The sequence below is a fragment of the Microchirus variegatus genome (genome assembly GCF_963457635.1).
Source record: "Microchirus variegatus genome assembly, chromosome: 14".
Classification (NCBI taxonomy): Eukaryota; Metazoa; Chordata; class Actinopteri; order Pleuronectiformes; family Soleidae; genus Microchirus; species Microchirus variegatus.
Window position 1 is genome coordinate 9,044,036 of NC_139815.1, and position 21,490 is coordinate 9,065,525.

The window sequence follows — 21,490 nt, forward strand, 5'->3', positions numbered from 1 at the left end:
ATTCAAGTTTAAACACACTTGTTGCCATTGAGGTTCTGGTTGAATCGAGGGGTGTATGTCTCTACTTGCTCCTCTGCATCAGGGTCATCCTCTGATGGGAAGCCATACTGAGGCTCAAAGTACGGGTTGTCATACTCTTGCTTTTTGTTGGCTGGGTCCATCGGGCCAGCATCAGCTGGAGGTCTGAGGAATGGCTGTGTGCCCAATCCAGGGACTGGGTTCTGTAAAGCTGCACTCGCTGACGCTTCAATTTCAGATGCTTCCCCCTGCTCCTGAAAAAAATCACACACAGAGTAATGGGAACTGTGTAAACTATTTAATACTGCCCTTTCATTAGAATAAATATTAGATACATTTAAATTCAATATTGTTTGCTAATTTTTCTGTGAAATGTCTCATTAAAATTCAGTTTAAAAGCTGTAATTATTTAGTACATAACTAAATAAAGCAAGACTATCCTAGCTATTCATTAAATTGTAGTCTTAAAGTCTTTTCAAAATATATGTTCAAAAATGAAAACTTTTCACTCATTAGAGAGGTCACACACATTGTTGACTCCCTGGATGATTGTACTGGGACTTGAACTTGCAGTTGTGCTGGAGCTTGAGCGAAGAGGTTGTCCATCAGTGGATTCAGCAGGTCCGTCGCCAGCGGATGGAACCTCCGAGCCGTGACCATCGCTGTAGTCCTGAAAGTCATGAAATTCAACCTCGCTAGCATCTCCCAGTGCAGCGTGGGTTGGAGGGTCCAAGCCTAACACATTAGAGTAAAACATTACATTGAAGAAAACCACATAAGCACAGTCAATGTGTAAACTTCAATCGAGCAACCACTTACTCGGAGTGTCTCCCTGGATGTCACCTTGGATCATTTCACTTACAAGGTCTCCAAGTGAGGAATAAGATGAGCTGGAGTCATCATATGCCTCGCTGTCACTACCACTGCAACACAATTATGTTTTTTTTATAACCAAAAGCTGCCTAAATGAGATTCTCAACAGCATATAAACACAAACTCTGATTTTGTTACCTGTCTGTGGGATCAGATTCATTGCCCTCGTCCTCCAATGGTCCGGCCATAGCTTCAACCAACTGGGAGCTTCCATCATAAACTCTGTAGAGCACTGGCTGTAGCTGGTGAGCATACCACTTGGGCTTATCTCCGATTAACGAAGGGTCAAACACGTCTGCAACAGAAGTGGGCAGAGTATGCTAAATTCTAAAACTCAAAGGACTTCACATTTCTGTAAAGCACATGAAGTGAGACAGAGACTACAATCATTTTGAAAAGAGTCTTACTGTTATGTATCCTCTGAAAGGCAAGGTTAGTGGGATTGAGAGCCCACTCTCCGTAGAACTCCACTGCCTGTGTGTGAGAAAGTTTGTCTGCAAAGCAAGAACGTCTTGGCCGAGAAGCAAGAAAAGACGATGACTGAAAAGCCACCACTGGTCGGGGGAAAAGGCGCAAGGTGCGCGTGTGCATCTGGAATCCCTGAAGAACATTTGGGGAATTGAAGAACCGTACCATGGCCACCCTACACGACAAAGAAGTGATTACATTTCAGTTTATGGACATTTTTGTACAATTGGACCTCCGAACAAAAACCTGACAGTGTCAATGGGAATTAACGGTGAAGGCTTGCCTTGTTGCAACATCCACAGAATCAACGTCATTTCCATAAATTAGAGGGTTGAACTCTGTGGAGGATGGTGATGCTTTATCTCGTCCAGGTGGGAGCAGGGGCATCTCCTGACCTTCCTGAAACTTCTCCAGGTTCAGGATGGGTTGGGTGTTCAAACTCATACTGGCCAAGGCCTACAACAAGTGACAGTGACACAAATTATAAACATTGCAGTGGATCTCAAGACAAACAAAGCACAGCACTCTGATTGACCACTCCCACATTTGACATCAATATTTGATTATTAGAAATTTGGCCTCTCTAATGGAGGGTTAAACATGGAAAATGTTGATTAAAGGGCCCCGTGGGTGGGGTCAATTTAGAGTGTCCAATTAACAATGGAGATTGGGTACCTTGCTGAGGGATATCTCACCCCTTGAACTGGTGGGAGTTCAAACCAGGAACCCTCCAGTTACAAGCCCATTTCCCTTCCACTCAGCCATGGCCTGTCCTAAAACTGATATATATATAGTAATCTAACTAATTTGCTACCAACATGTACAATTGTCTGTTTCATGCATATTGATGTCTGCAGTGGGTGTGTCATTTAGGAGAGGAAGAGGACAAGGGAGGTAAGTCACTATGCATGGTTTGCTTTGAGGGAACTGCTGCGGACTCAAGTGTCAATGTTTAGCTTAGCGTTATGGAACATTTAGTAACGGAGTCTGGATGAATGTTAAATTTATCGACGTGATAAAGTTTCTTCATTTCTTGTTTTGGTTACGAAAACACTCACTGATGCCAGGATAGATGCACGCACATTCAGTCATGCGCAAGCCAGAGCTAAGCAGTGTATCGAAGTACTGGTCCGAAACATTCTGCAACACTGTTATGCACTTTATTCAAGTTTTGAGAAGAGGAGACAAGTAATAGTGACAAGCCAAACAATGTGAGAGAGAAGATATCCGTGCAGGGGGCATTACACATTCGACAGGAGGAGAAATGAGTAACCTTATTTTCAGAGGAGAAGATCTGCTTTTGGGTGATCACGGTCAACCTAACCAGACACTAGGAAGGGGATAAGAGAGATGCGAGGAGAATCACATGAGGGCCTGGGATGACAACTTTGTGGCTAACACTGGAACAGCACATGATGAAGGGTCACAACAATTATGGACCTTTCCCTTTCTTTTATTTCTCCTTTAACCGCACTTCCCTTATTTGTTGTCTTTTACTGACAGCAAATAAGTACACGATGGTAGGTCTAATAGACATCTGTTTAGTGCACTGTAGAGAGTTTTATATAGATGTTTATTTTAAATAAACATCTTTATTGGATGTACTCCACAATTAGCTGCAGAAAGGAGATAAGGAAAGGTTAATCCATATTTGTTTTGTTTTAAGTGATGAACAGCCAATAAATCATAAGAGACTTTGCAAGTCTCACAGTGACTAGACAGACATTGAAAAGAAAGACCAATAGAGAGAGACACAAATATGAGTTAAGATAAAAATGCATTTTTATGGAAACATGAAAGACAGTGAAAACACAGAGACAAACCAGACTTCACTCAGAGAATCCAGCCACTAAAAAGACACATGATGAGCATCCATGGTGACCAACTGGAACAAACCAGTGATTACAATGGAGTGGTGATGACAGATAGAACACAGCAGATCTTTTCAGACACATAGATAAAATACTTGCACAATTAAATCCCTGTAGCAAAAAAAGGCTTAAATTTAAACTCCAAATAATACGACAAAGTAAATATATGAGAACCAGTTAATTTTAAGCCATTTGCTGTTCAAGTGCAAGTATTTTCAGTGGGTTAAAACATCAGTAGCATCCTGCTTTGGCATCACGACCATCCAAAATCATCGATCGTCGTCTCCAGTGACATTTTTGTCCATTCACAAATATCAATATTGCATGCTCGTTTCCAAATACACGTCTGCTAAACTGAGGCTTTGCACACTCCTACACAACAGCTTGTCAGTCACACATCCACACACAGCAAAGGAGCTGTTAATCACACACAGCTAATAAATCAGGCCTGGTTCAAGGCACGATTAATAAGGAAGTATCTGCACTAGAGATTCTTAAAATGTATTTTTTGGTGTGTGTGTGTGTGTGTGTGTGTGTGTGTGTGTGTGTGTGTGTGTGTGTGTGTGTGTGTGTGTGTGTGTGTGTTATATTTAGTAAACAAGCTTACTACATGGCTTATGAAAATGTGGCTTGTCCTGAGTACTTACCTGCTAAGCTGCTTGATTTTTATCATTATTATTTGTGCATTGTGCATCGTAATTAATGTGGAAAACTAATACATGGCAGTATATAAACAGCCATGGCCAGTAACTCTCAGGCAATAAGCAAACTGAATGATAATGTGTTTCTATGTTTAATGTGATGTAAAGGGCTTCTGTTTTGTATGAAGGTTGTTGGTGTTGTTCACAGAGTGAAAGTATGAACATGTTCATGAAGAGATGTTTCCATGAATTGGAACCATATTCTGATATTATGTTAAAGGAGACCAATTATGCTTTTTTTTTTTTATTCTGAACTCCACTACAGTATTTTTGCATGACCCACAGTTCAAGAGAGTCCGCATTACTCTCAAATTGACTGCTGTGCAGCCCCTCAGTTGAGACTTTGAGTGAAATAGTCACATTAGCACAGGCTTCCTTGAGAAGCCTAATTAAAAGCCTACTTTCTTCTTATGAGCTGAATATGTGAAAGTCAGCTAAGGGGCAACTTGCATCCATCAGTACATGTTTATAGCCGAATACGACCTACAATATGTGAAAAGAAACATGGATTTGTTCGAGTACATTAAACTAGAGAAAGAACTTAATGAACACAAAGCCATTCTTTTTTTATATCTGGATCACAATTAAATTTTAATTTATTTCTTTGGTCCATAAATTATATCCTTAGCAGGGTGTGACCAATATCTAGCGAATGAGACATTTTTTTTTTCTTTGGTTGCACTGGTGCACTTAACTTTTCCGGAGTTTCCCATACATTGATCAATGCATGGCGACAGAATCATCAGCGCCACAAATTGATTTAGCTTATTTTTTTTAACCCCCAAAAGCAATTTAAAAACACTACGTTTCATTTCACTCATTCATCTTCCTGTCCTCCGCTCTCTCACACACAGACAGACTAACCGTTGATTTGTCTGCCCCCTTCCCTCCACTTACAGGCAGTTCATGCACCCAGAATCCAACAATTACGCAAAGTAAACGATGTTCATGGTATTCTTCTTCTACGAGCACCTCGGTTTGCAAGTTTGGTAGATAGAATTAACTTGCTACCCTTCTCTCTATTGGTAAACCCCAAACAAGTCGCAGTATCAACATTATCTCCCTCCCCGTTTATGATCTAACCAGCAAAGCCCTAGTATGCATGGGCAATCACGGAGGTGAGCACCATGCAGGAGAGAATGGTGGTGACTGATAATATACTCCCTACAGTAGACCATACTACACAACTGTATCGTATAGTAGTATTAATTATTATTAGTATCGTATTTTCAATAAGAGTTAGTTGGTAATAATATGTTCACGATATAACCACTACAAAATGGTCAGGATTTTCCTCATAGCTCTAACCAGCGAAGCCTGTAATATGTTGTATTTACCTACACCTTATTTTTGTTCACAATAATTTAGTATTATTGTACAGTGCCTGGCCAAAAAAAAACAGTTGCCACCCTTTTACAGTAGACGTTTACTGTTGGTGGTCTTGGCAGTTGGTCAGGTCGAGGTTCAGCAACATTATGTGCTCAAAGAATGAGGTCAGCTGACTCCCTGAATATACTGAATGACCAGATGATTCCATCAATTTTTATTTTTATTCCCTGTTGGCACGGGCATATTTCCAAGATGACAATGCCAGAAATCTTCAGGCTCAAATTGTGAAAGAGTGGTTCAGGGAGCATGAGACATCATTTTCACACATGGATTGGCCACCACAGAGTCCAGACCTTAACCTCATTGAGAATCTTTGGGGTGAGCTGGAGAAGGCTTTGCGCAGTGGACCGACTCTCCCATCATCAATACAAGATATTGGTGAAAAATTAATGCGACAGTGGACAGAGATGAATCTTGCGACATTGCAGAAGCTTAATGAAACAGTGGCACAGCGAATGAGTGCCGTAATCAAAGCCTAAAGGCGGTCCAGCGAAATATTGTGTGACCCTTTTTTTTGGTCAGGCAGTGCATATAGGAAATGAAAAAAAGGCAACTCTTAAAATTAAAGGTGTTGCGTTGAAAAATGTAGGTGCACCTAAATGAAAAAATTAGACTTAACAGATAAAAACCAGCAACAAACAACTGAAATCTACTTGATGAGACTTTCTGAGAGAATTTCTCTGATAATGGTTGGCTTTTTCCACCATACAGTATTCTATAAAGGAGGCTAATGTAACTACATGACATAAAATAAGGAAAAGCATAACAGGTCCCTTTAACTAATCAGGTTAGAGGGGTAAGTATTACTAAAGGTATTGCTAAGGTATCATGGTTCTAGCATCTGCTTTTACCTCCAAGAGCTAGAGCATGCATAGGAGGAAAAAAGAAAACAAGAAAATATTTATGAATGTTAGTACATTCCAAAACCTTTTTCAAATGCTGACACACTCATAATACATACAACTGTGCTGAAGAAGGAAACCCTTTCTCTTCAAGCTGCTGAAAGAGAAGTTTCATGTTTCTTTAAGACTAGAATCAGTCTCACAAACAAACATCAAGCATCGGCTCTGCAGGAGTTCCTCAACATGTGCCAGTTGTCTGTAGTTTTTGGACTGACTGCCAAGGTGTAGAAGAATCAGAAAATGATACACTAATCAAAGCTAAAATTGACATGCAGTACCTGTTTTAGATGTTTCTTCAGCTCAGCTGCTTCAGGCTCTGGAAGAGGTGGTAGCAGCTCTGCATTGGTGGGTGCGATAACCTGCAAGCAAATGCATTTTCCTTAATGTTCCTCCTGTGACAGGTTAATTAGACATCATCCTTGAGTGAAAACAAAAACAAAAAAAGGGGAAGCACAGCCTGATGTACTGACCTTGCTGCTGTCAAGGTCCACGAGCCACACATCATCTGGCATTCTGAAGTCAGCTTTGTAGAGAAAGAAACTGGCTGGTACACCGATAATGTAGGGAGTGGGTGCAAGGAGGAGCTGTGAAGTCGAAAAGATACCAGTTAGTCACAGTTTCATGGTAACACAACAAACAACATTTTTAATATTTTTGGAAATAAAATAAAACTTAAATTAGGACACCTGTTCAGCAGAGGCCATGCATGTTGGCAGTAAAGGGATAACAGGGAACATGTACTCCAGAGGGTAGATCATGGCCACAAAGGCCATAACACTCATAGATAAAGCATTGTAGTCTCTGGATTGAAGAATGACCTAAGGGGAAAAAACAGTATATAATAATTATGACAACTGCATGTTACATGCATATTTTCATATAAAATACCCAATATTGTGATAAAAATTAGCACAGAGTAAGCACAGATATTAATGTGTGTGCAATTGAACGCACAATATTATGAGACATGAGATATAACTTAAATGGTAAAATGCATTAACTGCAAATATGTTCTCAAAAAGGCCATCCCCGCTCTAAAAGCTTCAAAGGAGCACTTGGTTCAGCTTCACTGAATTTAATGAATTTATATATTTATGATGGTCAAGCCTGGAAGGGAGAGAGGTACACTCGTGATTGCACATGGACATAGCAGGAAAGACATACAAATACATGTTAAATTTGATACACATGCATGGAGAATGGGAAAGGCAGAACAAACTAGTATATAAAACTACGGATTTTCATGAACATGATAGAAGCTAACATGTGGAGGTTTGTTTAAGGATTGTTGCAAATCAGTCTTTGTATTAGTGTCAATGTAAACCTAGAGCAACAAGAGAACACTACACGAACACCAGCTAAACCAGGTTTCTTATTACATCCCTGCTAAGGTTTCTTGTGCTAAAGATCAGAGAGATAGAGACAGACATCTTTCAGTCATACAGCATATTCCATCTTCTCATCCTTTGATCAAACAGTAGCCAAAAGGCAGAATCAAGCAGAAATTGTCTGATGAAGGTCATTCAGTGCATTTGAAGGTCTTTGTCTGACAGGGACATGGATCAAGACCCCAGAGGGCACCACTGACTGATCCCGACATTAAATATAGCTTTGGTTTCCATTCTCCTTGAAATAGTCAGTGTGGTCTATGATGAAATCCGGACGGTGATTTGGTTACAGTTTGAAGCCAACCACACATCTCATGTTCCTACTTATGAACATCAATACAACAGAAAAAAAGACCCAACTAACAGTTGACTTGAGTCAAACCCGTTACCTTGTGTTCTAGAAGTATACAGCTGAGAACCTGGAGACAGGCATCCACACCCAGCAGCTCTAAGGGCAGGTGCAGGGGAAAGTCGACCATGGCGAAGCGGGAGTTGTCAGGCAAAGCAAAGGTAAGAGGACGTTTGAGTTCGTGTGGCAACACTTCCACGTCCACACGTCTGTGACCAGCTAATGGTACTGGCGATCGCAGCAACCGGTACACCCAGGACTCAATCTCCCGCAAGTCGGCCAGCAGCTGGCTGCCTTTCTCGTCCACTGACATCGCACCAGTGAAAACTCGCCACATGGTGTCCCTGAGAAAGAAACAAATCAAGTTTGTTTATTAGACTCGGTGTGCAAGTCGATAATGTTCTTACATTTCTCCTAGGAGTGAAAGTTATTTTATCAGAGTAGATGGTTTTAATCAACTGTTGATCTATTAAATGTGATTTTATAAATGTTTCCGAATTGCAACGTGATAGCTCCACATTGCTTGTGCAGACAGTCCAACCAACAATCTCCTGCATAATATTAAGAAAAATAAAAAAGTATAATGGACAGTGGCAATCTGTTCTTCTAAAGCTTTTGCTGAGATAACAATTCTGTTATTAATATAATAATAAAATAAAATAAAAATAATAATATAATTTACAGTTACATACTGTATCTTTGAAATGCAACAATCTCACCAATTGTTCAGTGAAATTTAACTTGATATCTACTACAACTACAGGCAATCTCAACTGCTGTGAAAAAACTTTTGGAATGAGAAACATGTGACATGTAAGACAAGCTGGACAGAAGCACAGCGCAGGCATTTGGGAATTGTAAAAATGATGTAAAAGCCATCCTCTCTGTGCACACATCATACAAATAAACTATTTAGAGAGTGTATAAATAGTAAAGTGTATGTGGTAAAAAGGCAGATAAATCATTAGGCCTTCAGAGAGCTCCCCACCAACTGCAGCTGCTATCCAAAGGCAACAACAAACCTCAATCTGTCAAAGCCACCATAGCATGATGTGCTCACAACCTAAGGCTCGCCTCTTTCTTAGTCCCCGGCACACCACATCTAAACCAAACATGTCAGAAAAAAGGTTTCTCTGGTCTTGTGGTTTTCAAAAGGCTGTCAGGCAAATAACAGATGTGGATTCAGCAGAGAAACATAATGTCAAAGTAAGAGATTAGCTAAGCACCAGACACTAAATATCCTAAAATCCCTGAGAGCAATGAGAGGGAAAGCTGCACTGCTGGTGCTACACCTCTAAATAAACAACCCTACTGTGACATGACAGCCTAATTAACACTCTGTTGCTCCAAAACTGCAATCTATAGCATCACCCATAGCAACACAACAGCTGAAAGAGCACTGCAAATTCTGCTGCATCACACCGCAATGTCACAACAAAATGCAGTGCATAGATGTAGGTATTTTCGCAGCTTTCAAAATGTAAATCATTGCACATCGACAATATTAATAATCCTAATAAAAATAACAATGACAGGTCCTCGGTATAGAACTGATCTATATTGTGTTTTAATCAATGCCTCTATCTCTGAGTAGTAACGACATCATAACATTGTTTAATGATAAAATAAAAACAATCAGAGATTAACCACCTCCTACCCTCCAACATCACCAAAACACAGTTTAGTACGCCAAATTTTCTCTGTTACCAGTGTAAGTGAAAAATATTATTCGGCCTTCTCTAAAGTTATCAGCTCCCATTCCTAAGCACAAGCCTAAACAATTCAGGACAGCGCCTGCTGGAACTGTTGTTGTCACATTGACCTCGGTACAGCACTGTTGTCTACAGAATTCGTCTCTTCATGTTTTCGCTGAGCCTGACCAGAATGGGGCAGAGGACTGACGCTACTGCGCAGTCCTCCCCAAGGTCAGCTCCATGTATCAGCAGAAGAAGCACCTTTAAGTATCCTAACTCTGGGACTCACAGGCAGACTGACAGAGGATGCCCAACTGTTAACATACTTGTTTATGTTCGGCATTGTCTCAGTTCTCCTCAGATCTGAGCTGCTTCCAATAAAGCTTTTCAACTTAACTCATCTCTGACTCCAGGAAACTCCATCTTTGGTCGACTCACTTAATAATCAAATCTCCGCAACAACCAGGGCCTTACCCTGGTCGTGGGTCTAAGGACAGAGGATGTTACCAACCCTGTGAAGTCCCATGAGACAAACTGTGTTTTGTAAACTGTGGGCTATATAAATAAAATATGATTGATTGATTAATTGAGTTTATATTGGACAATTTATACATTTTATTAACTGTGTATTTTCTTGTATAGGACCTTTGTGTATGGAATTTAAAATCAATTAGCAAAAATGATAGCAACTGTAATTTCTACACATTTTTGTATACTCTGAGTGCCAAGGAGCTTCCACCCACTGCCACAAACAAAGGCTTTTGTATTAATCAAAATAAATACAAGGTTTTCAGGAACACAAAAACATTGAGCAAAAACCGTCTCCTGAAACAATTACAGAAATGTTCGATAATATACAAATAAAACAGCACATCATGAACACAGTGACCAAAAATCAATGCTGTGCCTAGTTTTCTAAGAAAAAAAATCTGACGCATTCTAATATTTCGATTTGGTCATAGGAGGTGGGAGGGGATGATGCTGCTGATTGCTGCTGCAGCTTTTGAGGCTACATCAGTTTAAAAAGTACACGTGATGAAGCATAAGCTGTTGTATTTTTAATAAAAGAGCTAGTTGATCTTTCTTACATAATTAACCGATGTGCATGTACATGATAATGTTTACTAAAAAGCCAGTTGATTTGAACAAGACCCTCAACTTCACAGTGGCTGTAACAGTCATTACATTCCCCAAAATATAAGGGCTGAATGCACTAAAATCGTTAAAGCAATCAGCCACTAACACCCTCTTTTGTTAAATCATGTGATCAGAGTTGGCATGGGGCCTCAGGGTGGCAGAACAAAAAAAGGTTGTTTGTTTTGACTGTGTTTCTCAGAATTTGATCAGTCAGACCCACCAGTCTTGAGAAAAACAAACATAAACTAAAGGCCAAAAAAACAAAAAGTAATATAATCACTACTTGTAGGTGCAATATTGAGTCTCACCTTTGGGTGGCACGAGGGAGCCCAGCTCGTTGGGTAAGCCTCTGACTGCAACAGTCGACCAACCTCTTGAGAATATATAAACATTCCCTGAAGGTTGAGAAAAAGGGGTAGTGGCTGAGTATGCACAACGAGGTTAATGTGCTGTTGCGGTTCCTAGCTGCCATCTTAGCGGCACTTCGTCTGTGTTGTGGGGATTTTCCGGCGTTTTGTTCGGCGCATGATTTTCCGCTCTGTTCTCCAGAGGCAGGCGGGGGTGTAGAGTCAGGATTGTTAGGTGGAGATAACGCAGAGTGTGGGCCTCCACCGCTGCAATCAGACCCTTCGCTCGTGGTCTCTGCTGCCTGTGCTGCCGTCTCCGAATGACTGCTCTTGTCCCCTCGAGTGCGGTGATGTCCGCGCTGAAAAGAGCGGTAGAAGTTGATGCAGATTCCGTAGCGGGTGATTCCTGAGTCCTTGTCCGTCAGCGTGAAAACAAATGAAGAGTCGTCACGGAGGCTGACCCTACGCTGGCGTATGCTCAGGCAACCCTCTGGTTGGCAAAAAAAGACCACATCTGGTGGGAGTGGGAAGTCATGGTGGTCCTCAAGTGGGTAGCGGCGGAGGAGCTGAGGTGTCTGGGCCACACTGTCACTGCTTGGTTGCCTGGAGGGGAGATAAAAACAATTGTTTTTTTTTTTGTTGTTGTTTTTTTTTAAGAGCATGAGAGAACATTTTCATAAACAAGGAATCAAAACCACAGCCTTTGGCCACTTGACTGTTCAATTCAATGGCCGCTGAATATTCCAGCACTGATTCTTAGAGGATAGCTCCAAAAACAGTTTGCTAATCGCACCAAATTCATATGAATCATTTTCCCCTGTGGCTATTCTGCTCGACACAATGAGCTACTGTGCTTTACTGTGCACATTTTAAAGAAAAAACACTGAAGTGCTAATATCGCGGGGAAACTTTGGCCTCCAGGTACAAAATGCCCCATACACAAAAATCCACATGATAAGGGCTTGAGATTAATATTTCCTACAGTGCAATAGAAAATGTGAAAGAGATGAGCACATAGAGAGAGGGAGCAACAGCAAACAGAAACAAACACCGCCTCATCACTGCATAAGAATGATTTTTTTCATTCTGTTACAATAGTTATAATCATTTAGCTTTACAGCTACTGTGGAACATGTTAACTGAATAAATGAGAACAGCTTCTCAGATCTTTACAGATAACTGTGGAGCACCAAATGTCATAGTTTTTCCATTGTGCCAATAATAACAAGTTTACCTCACTAAAGTCAAGGCAATTGTATAAATTAATATTCATGCTTCAAAGAATAAATCAATTAAGAAACTATGAAAATATTTAGGAGGATTTCATCCAACAGACATAAACAGAGGCACCACTCTTGTGTTTTTCTGTCTCCTAGCAGGTTCTCTGTATACAACACAGCATGGATTATTTCTCTATGCGCTGCTTTATCCCCACATCCAAGTAATGATCTTTATGGCGAGGATTGAGTGCAGTCACGATGAAGTGCATGTGCATGGGATCCATGTTGTAGATCTTATTAAAGAGGTCTGTCTCAACCTTATCACCATTTAATAGGTGCTGTTCCACTATGTACTTACATCTTGTTGGAACCGTTTTCCAGACTGATCTTGGAAGGCTAAGCAGGAATAAACAGGCGCGTGATGACGCATGCAAAAACTGACACATGTTTTTGCATACGTCATCACAACATCCTGTTTCAGTCGCGTTGTCCTTCAGCCAGAAAGTTGTTTCGGATGGCCAAATTTTCAGTGCATCTCTAGTAAATATATTGCTCTCGAAGACCTGACAGATATTCAACTGTCAACTGCAGTATTTACAACCTCCATAATGGCTGGTGGCCTTAAACCCAAAATACTACGTAAAATTAGGATAAGTAATTACCTTGCTCCAACCACGACCAAGTAGTCGAGGAGACGAGGGCATATTTTCTTTTTCTCCATCTTGGATTCACCCTGTCCTGTATGTCACGGCATACAGGATAGAAGTTCCCTTTTGAATCAGTGGTGCTTGTCCATTACAACTGGGAAAGTTGAAGTATACAGTCGAAATACTGTGCCATGGCTGTCATGGTTTGATCCAGAAATTACCTGTTAACACAGAAAAGAAGAAAAATTAAATTTTTATTTTAACTTATGTTAACGTGTTTCTATGACCACTATTGAAACGATAAAAAAAGAAAAAGCTTGCGAATAACACACTTCCAATAAAATCTTATTATCAAAGGAAATGACATGCAGTGCAAGTCTTGGACTGCATTTCCAAGACTTCACTGTGATATTGTGCAGTCCACTGTTTGACTTCAAACAAATAAATAACCAAAAAGGAGACTTAAGTTCACAAACTACCAGTGACAAATCAGCATAGATACAATGAAGCTGCAGTGAATGTTTATCATTTATGAAAAAATCTGAATCTGGAAAAAAAAAAGGCTCCCAGACATGACGGACATATTTTAATAATATTTTCTTGCTATCAAACACCAGTGGGAATACCACTGCAATGTCAAATCTACAATTACCTTGCAGTACATCATCAATCTCTATAATAATAGCAAGGTCTTCTTGCCCAACAGGAACACAGTGAGCAAGCACTTGACAGTGGAGAGGAACAAAACTCCTTTTTAACAGAAAGAAAAGCAGAACCAAGACACAAAGTGTACAGCCCTCTACCTTGACCGGAGAGAAAGGATTAGGTGGGTGTAAATGGGACTGGAAAGGAGAGAAGAAGATAGAGGAGAGCCAAAATTGAATCACTTGTCCCTGGTCCCATTGCGGACATTTCCAGAAAATTTCATTCAAATCCGTCGTGACTTTTCGAGTCATGTTGGTCACTACCAGACAGGCAGGCAGACAAACTTTGGCGAAAACATATACCTCCCTGGCGGAGGTGAATGATATATAAAATAAAATAAATTCAATTATTATTATTATTAGTACAAGACGTAAAGAAATAGCCGAGCAAGGTACAGAAGGAATGTAATCACAATGTGCAATCAGCAAAATGGCTTATTTAGCTCTGCAAGAGAATGAGGCAAATTGAAGCTTCGATGTGCTTGCCACTGTGATGATGAAATAGATTGCGAGTCAGTTACCACTACCACAAGCTGTCCTGTTGGATCTCTGTGCCACACTGGATCCAGTATTGGAGAAAAGCACACACAGAAAATGTGCTTTTAGGTATGGCAATTAGTCTAAGTACAAATCAAATTTGACTAATTTGACCCCTTCAACCATTCACTAACCTTCTGGGTGAGTGTAGATACCCACTAAAGCGGTGGCTACTCGCCTTTTTTTTCCCCAACCCAGTGTGCAGAGGAGTGTGTACACCTCTAATGTGCACTGTTGTGGAGCGCACCATTGGCCTTCTGCATTCAAAGCCACGTTCTGGCCTTTTTTGCAATCAGTGATCACAAAACTGTCGTTTTTGTGCCTTGATTTCTCATTGTTTGAATTCCCCTTCTCCCCTCTTCTGCGTTTGCCATGACTTTCCCATTATTAATTAGGCCCCAGGAATTGTTTGAATGTGTACATGTTAGTATCCAAACTATATGAGCCTTTTAAAATATTTAGCAATTACCTTCATGCTTATCTGACAAAAACACAATGTTAACTTCCATTACAAAGAATTATTCAGTTATTTTGCTGGTTACAAAGCCCTTAGTTGCCTCTTCTTCAAAATCATCTCAACAAAACAAACTCTGAATCAAAAGGCCAATTGAATCTTACAGCAGGCAACCAAAGCAAATCAGGTTTCTTTTACTGGTTCTAGTCAAACAAATATTTCCTTAAATCATTTAGCCAACATTTGTTTACACTTGCATTACCAAATTAAATTTATCCACAACAAACACAAAACTATTGCTCTACAAGAAGGCCCTTATATCTGCTTACGTCAATTGCCTGTAGCAAAATATGAGCTCCTAACTGAGCACACAATTCCTCTTTATCCTCTGTCAAATCAGTTTGATGTATGGTTCAGCTAAAAGCCATCTTCAATTTGAATGCAATTTCAAAGATTTATCTTAAATTCCCAGTTTTAATTTCATAAAAAAAACATGTATTTATAATAATGCTGGGCGCGTTAATGGCGCCCAGCATTATTATAAACTGAGCACACAATTCCTCTTTATCCTCTGTCAAATCAGTTTGATGTATGGTTCAGCTAAAAGCCATCTTCAATTTGAATGCAATTTCAAAGATTTATCTTAAATTCCCAGTTTTAATTTCATAAAAAAAACATGTATTTATAATAATGCTGGGCGCGTTAATGGCGTCAACGTTAAGGCACATTAACGCATAATGCGTTTCCATGACGACTGACCGGAAAAAGTCATGTTTACGTGACTCCGGATTGTTAAAATGAGTCTCTAAATTAACGCTAAACTTTAAAAACAGAGGCACACATAAGCAGTACACAGGTATGATGGTTATTTGTAGCGCTGCTCTTTTCGTTTAATAAACAGACCTCTCCAGTTCGACTGTAGGCACGCTAAAAGGAGCTAATGCAGCGAACGGAGCTAACTGGTAAACGGAGCCTGGACTAACATGACGACATGTACGTCTTTTTACGCTCAGTCGTCATGTAAACACATCATGCGTTAAACTAGTGCCCAGCACTAATTTATATTACCCTGAAAATCTGTACAATGCTAGTTTTCCAAGAAAAAAAATTTGTTGGTCCCCCAATTCTGGCAAGCAAACAAAGCCACAACTCTAGTTCATCTCTGTGTGTCCTTCTTCTAACACTTTATCACCAGCTTACTTGTCAGTAAATGACAATCTAACAAAGCATTGACCGATTTGATTGTAACAGCATTTATGATAGTGTAAGATAAAAAGCCCCACACGTCAGCATATGATAAAAGTGGTACTATCATTCATTTTAAGATACCATCCATCCATACATACCATTTAATTTTATTAGTCACAGACTCCTGCACTTTTTCTACCAAATATTTATTTCTGCAGTATGATTCAAATCAGTTCAACTCTGACTTAATCTCTTATTGTGCATACCCAATGTCCTGACTATATTTTATACACTTACTGTATTAACCAAACTAATGCCGCGGTCATTTAATGTCGCCTGACATTTGCAGATTTGAGGATGGATTTTATTACACACATTTCACAGCAATTGATTACCATTGCAGAGTTTGACAGTAATAAAAGTGCCATAAATATAACAGATTCATCTTTGACAGGATATTGCAAGTGAGCAGGTTGCTTAAGTCAAACAAAGTTGAACCATCATCTCATAGGAACAGTGCTCTGGTAAAGGTAATAAGGAATTATAGACAATATTACATTTTCATTTTCACAGAGATGTAGCATTTTCAAATGAAAATTGAATACTGTCAAAGGTATTCAGTTGTGGCACATCACTGAAGTCAACATCGACCATGTCACCAACCCACAAAAAGAGGTCAGAGTTCAGGATTGGACTCCACCTGATTCACTTAAGCCTGTTAGTGAACTAGATAGTTAGTGTTGATACAATTTGCTCTCCACCAACAGAAACACAACCAGCTTTGACAGAGCATGGCATTGCATGGAGCATCTTGTTGCTGAAGTGAGATCTGTCTTACAATACTATCACCTGAGGAGAACTTGATATCTCTGTTGCAACATTTATCATTCAATGCCATTGTTAAACAAAATGGTGGCTCAAGAAATGCAAATGCATACAAATTCCAGCTGAAATCCCTAACTGTAACCAAGGGAAATCAAGTCAGACCCTTTTAAACAAGATGATGAGTCACCAGTGTAAAATTACAACAACTCGATCACTATCTCTATTGAATATAAAATCCATTGTGAGGAATCAGGGATACCAACCATAAATAATCAGATGTGAGTCTATTGTGGCTTGAAGCTTGATTTTATTTACTTACTTCTGCATCGACTTAATTCGAAAAGCCACAGCCAATTAACAAGACAGATTTGTAGGCGGCTCAGTATTATATCGACATACAACATTAAAACAAGTGCAGTATAAAATCACCATAAATCACCTTTAAATAACCCTAAAACTGTACCGATTGTACAGGGGCTTAGTGAAAGGTCTAACCCAAATGGTATATTGTTCTCTAGTTGCGCCTCCACTGACCTCAAGCGTGCTCCAGCTGTAAATGTCACATTAGAGACAATAAACAATATAAACAAGAGAAACTACACAATGTGGCCAAAAACATAAATGACAATGAATTGGGTGCATTTAGGACACGAGAAGGACCCATGCTGTTTTTAAACCCCCAGCAGACCCAATACAGCCACTCTGTGGTGTGGCTGCATCTAGCGGTCATTAGGACAATATAGGTGACTTCATCACCAACAGAGTCAGATGCATTACAGGTCTGATTATGTCTAATATCTCTAATTTAAGCCAAAGACCCATTTACCCAGGGGTTCAATGATAAAAGACTTGTGTGTGTCTGTGTGTGTAGTACTATACTAAGACACTACAGTTATATATTCTTGAGTGAGATTAGTGTCAGCATTCATAGTGCTCAGTCTATGCAGAGGGCAGGACTAAACCATCAGGAATATGAATCAACATAAAGGTGGTGTAAAGCCAAATGGCCACCAGTGTGTAATCTTCAAAGGTAAGATAATTATGTAGGTTAACACAACAGATGAATCTGGTTGGAGTGGTTTGCAGACGGCACTCTGTGGTTATGCAAGCACAGAAAGGAGATATGATTCACGGGCCTCCAACATGGACAGCATTTGTTGCCACTCACAGCGACCAGCAGTAACATGATGGTGGAGGAGGCTCTGTTGAATTGGTTTTAATTGAGCCAATACACACAAACGAGAGCGTGAGTGAGTAGATTCATTGTATAGATCACATTTAGATTGCAATTACAATATTTTCTTTTTTAATCAGTGTTACAATATTCCAAGACATCATCCAGACTGTTGTGTGCTCATGTTTGGTTGTAACTCACATAACCATAACATGTACAGTATAGCAGGTGTTTCCCTACAAGCAACTAAATATGCTAATTAGGTTGCATCCTCAAGGAACACTTGTTTACTCCCTTGTATAATAATAATGGTTATTGGGTGCAGCAGTGCGATGATGACAACATGCATTTGGGCCTTGTGCCATCACACAAGCTGTCATATCAGATTGAGTGTGGCAAGCTCTTACTTTATCCTGAGTAACAGGAAGGAAGCTCAGGGTATTGCGTCGAGAAAATGAAATGCAAACCATGTTCTTACTAAGAACTAATCATTATTCCAGTACCTTTATTTTAAAAATTCCCCACTCATCCATCAGTTGGAACATTCAAAGGTTTGCTGAGAAACCCTTCACCAATAAAACAGTTTTTTAAGTATTTGACAGTTATTTTTATGTATAAAAACTACAGATCTAACACCCAAGCAATAAAAGGCTATTTGTATTTAACAAATAATAATAATTTTAAAAAAAACGATAGTGGGGCTCAGCATTCCCAACTAATAATAATAATAATGATAATAATACCTTTAAGAAAGACAAAGCAGTAAATTACCATGGTGAAGTATTAATCTGGGATAGATAGATAGATAGAAAGATAGATAGATAGATCACAATAGATATTCAAATAAGACATACAAGGAATTAAATAAAGACATCCACACCACAGCAACAAAACAGAAAAGGACGCTCTGGAGGACGACGAGTGATAATGTCCAACGATTTCAACAGAGTGGGTGTCGGTGTCAGTAAATTCCATAAAGGAGCTCAGGTTTGTGAAGTGAATATTCAAAGACAGTCCCGTGATAAACGGTGAAGACAATAAATTAGATAAGCTCGGAGCCGTGTGTTTTCCCTGTCATGTTAATGACAGTCAGCCAGGCCTTGGCTTGTCCTCGATGTTCACCTCAATGATGCATCCTCTCACCTCCACTCTGCTCGCTTTCACGGTTTCCTACGCCACTGGTGGATTAGCTAGCTAGCCGCCTAGCTGCTAACACTAGCTTAACCGATTCGTCTCCCAAACAGTTATTATTATCTGTCTCTTATGACAAACGGTGGTGATATCAAAAACGGTTGGTTGCACAGGCAGCACACACGGTGGGACGTTTGAAAGAGCGAAGGTGTTATTATAAACAGCCTTACCTGTTTACGTGAGCCGGTTAGCCGCTTAACACTCACTGCGAAGCCAGCTGCTACTGCTGCTGCGGGTAGTGGTGATGATGACGGCGGCCTGCCTGGCTGGTGTGTACTCCTCCTCGGACACAGAGGTGGAGGCGCAGCGGTGAGCGTCTGAATTCAGTGTGGATTCCTTAAGACTGCGGTGGTGTATCTTTGGAAACGACGGATATAGAATACGAAAGGAAGACTAGCTGCTAGGTCTAACTGGTTGACAGCATTTGAAAAGATGCGCGATGTTTGTCCGCCTCTCCACTCGGGCTCGGGTGGCTCGGTCAGTTACAACCTGCCTTTACAAGATCTCTTTCAACATCATCATCATCTGTCCGCAGGGAGTTCCGCATACTCTTATTTAGATGAACGCACCTACTGCTAAATGCTTCGTACCGCAGTCACATCAGTCTCTACTACGAAGAACACCGTCAGGACAGACAGCCCTCACTTTTCAGTTGCGCGTTTACACAATGCATTACGGTAACAGCATGTGAGCAACTATTCCACAATAAAGTATCGCCCCGTTAAACATTCAGTAGAGCTATTATATTAGTAGTATTATCATTATTAGTTGTTGTAGTAGTACTGTTGTTATTAATAACAAAAACAATTGTAAAGCAGTTTAAAAAAAAAATTAAAATTAAACTGCTATACTATTTAATAGTGTCTCACAAAATAAACGAATACACAAAGTATCTAGATAGCAAAGAGTTTCCAGCATTTCAAGTCATTTTTAATAAAATTGAAGAGAACTGAGGCGTGGTAAAGACACACCTATAAAAGTAGGCTATTCAAGTTCTTAACCACAAAAATATGTAACAACTTCAAATTTTGACTAAATCGAATGATAACGATGGCCCTTTCTCAAAGTGAATCCCCACAACTATATATATATATATATATATATATATATATATATATATATGTGTGTGTGTATATATATGTATATATATATATATATATATTTTGAATGTTTCACAGTTGGCATAAATACATTTTACTTTCAAACCATTGTCATTGTTCACACAATGCTGATTAGCCTATTAAATCCATATGACTCTTTCTGTGTTTAGCTCTCGTGTAAGTGTTTCATTTGAGATAAACAAACAAACAAAAAATTATACCGAAGGTGATGCACTGCAGCTTTAAGTGGATTTAAAATGCAATATATAACACGTGCTTATTTAATTAGGTTCGGTTCGTGAGCTAATAATCCTACCCTTTACTTTGAAATCCGGAAATCCGGAACTATTATTTGTTGGGATTTGAGGCAGGCTTAATATTGTACTATGCAATGTTAATACACGTGTTATACGTGGTTATAACTGTATTGCTGATTCACCATGTGTTCGGTTCATTTGTTGTTGTATTAAACCTGAGTTGTAGAGTCTGCTGTTTATTTGTGAGACTGTACCTCCGTTGTTTTGCGATAACCGTAAATACCCAATGAATTGCGCACTCGAAATACAGGGGCGGGTGTTCCGCTACGCATACGCGGATGGCAGCTGACAGTTGCTCCCTGTAGGTACGAGCACGAGTCTTCGTATTAGCGGCAGTGGTGTCTCTCTCTCTCTCGGTAATCACGCAGAGCCGTTTGCAGTATGTCATGGCATTATGTCGTCTAACAGGGCCGGTCAAAGCCCATGTGAGGCCCCATAAGCATGACCAAATCCCTGCTCCACCCCCAAACTGGACACTTAACCACAATTCTGTAGCCTTGAATCACCGGCATGGATGAAGATGGAAGTGGACATTTCAATTTTCAGTTTCTATGGACCTATTAATGGTTGCAAAACAGACCTGTAACCAGTCAAAGCAACAGTAAAAAGTCAAACAGAATGGAAAAAATAACACAAACCACTTAATTTAAACAATGAAGTGTACAGATCCTGTCCCATGATATAAAAGGTTGTGACACACACCAGTTCCAGGATTATCCAAGTCACGCTGCATTGAAGACTCACCTGCAAGACCGAATAAATACCAGCTTGCTATGTGATGCAGTTGGAAGTGCCCCAAACTGTTCTTTTTTTTTCTAAATGTGAAACTTGAAGGTCTTAACTAACTAATCATGACATTTTTGGATATAATCATGACAGTGATTGTACCATTTAAGGCACATAAGATAAAGCATTTTATCAAAACCAAATAAAAGGTCAGTAAGGTATTGACATTTTGCAAAGCCAAACAAATCAAACTGGTTTGACCACAGGTCT

The 21,490-nt window shown here is 39.8% G+C and overlaps 1 protein-coding gene across 1 annotated transcript in view; it reads right to left on the bottom strand.

Annotated features, from left to right (window-relative positions):
* The window catches only part of madd (MAP-kinase activating death domain), a 46,055-nt gene extending 26,425 nt beyond the window's left edge, over positions 1–19,630 (bottom strand). Inside the window, exons 1-14 of the mRNA XM_083900669.1 lie at positions 19,248–19,630; positions 13,020–13,225; positions 11,099–11,740; positions 8,000–8,303; positions 6,909–7,040; positions 6,693–6,806; positions 6,501–6,581; positions 2,633–2,689; positions 1,643–1,815; positions 1,299–1,534; positions 1,030–1,186; positions 838–941; positions 548–753; positions 19–272 (exon numbers count right to left, since the gene is read on the bottom strand). Of these exons, the coding sequence (XP_083756795.1) occupies positions 19–272; positions 548–753; positions 838–941; positions 1,030–1,186; positions 1,299–1,534; positions 1,643–1,815; positions 2,633–2,689; positions 6,501–6,581; positions 6,693–6,806; positions 6,909–7,040; positions 8,000–8,303; positions 11,099–11,740; positions 13,020–13,078 (2,519 nt within the window). The 5' untranslated portion in view covers positions 13,079–13,225; positions 19,248–19,630. The remainder of the gene's footprint in view (positions 1–18; positions 273–547; positions 754–837; positions 942–1,029; positions 1,187–1,298; positions 1,535–1,642; positions 1,816–2,632; positions 2,690–6,500; positions 6,582–6,692; positions 6,807–6,908; positions 7,041–7,999; positions 8,304–11,098; positions 11,741–13,019; positions 13,226–19,247) is intronic.
* Positions 19,631–21,490: the final 1,860 nt, after the last annotated feature.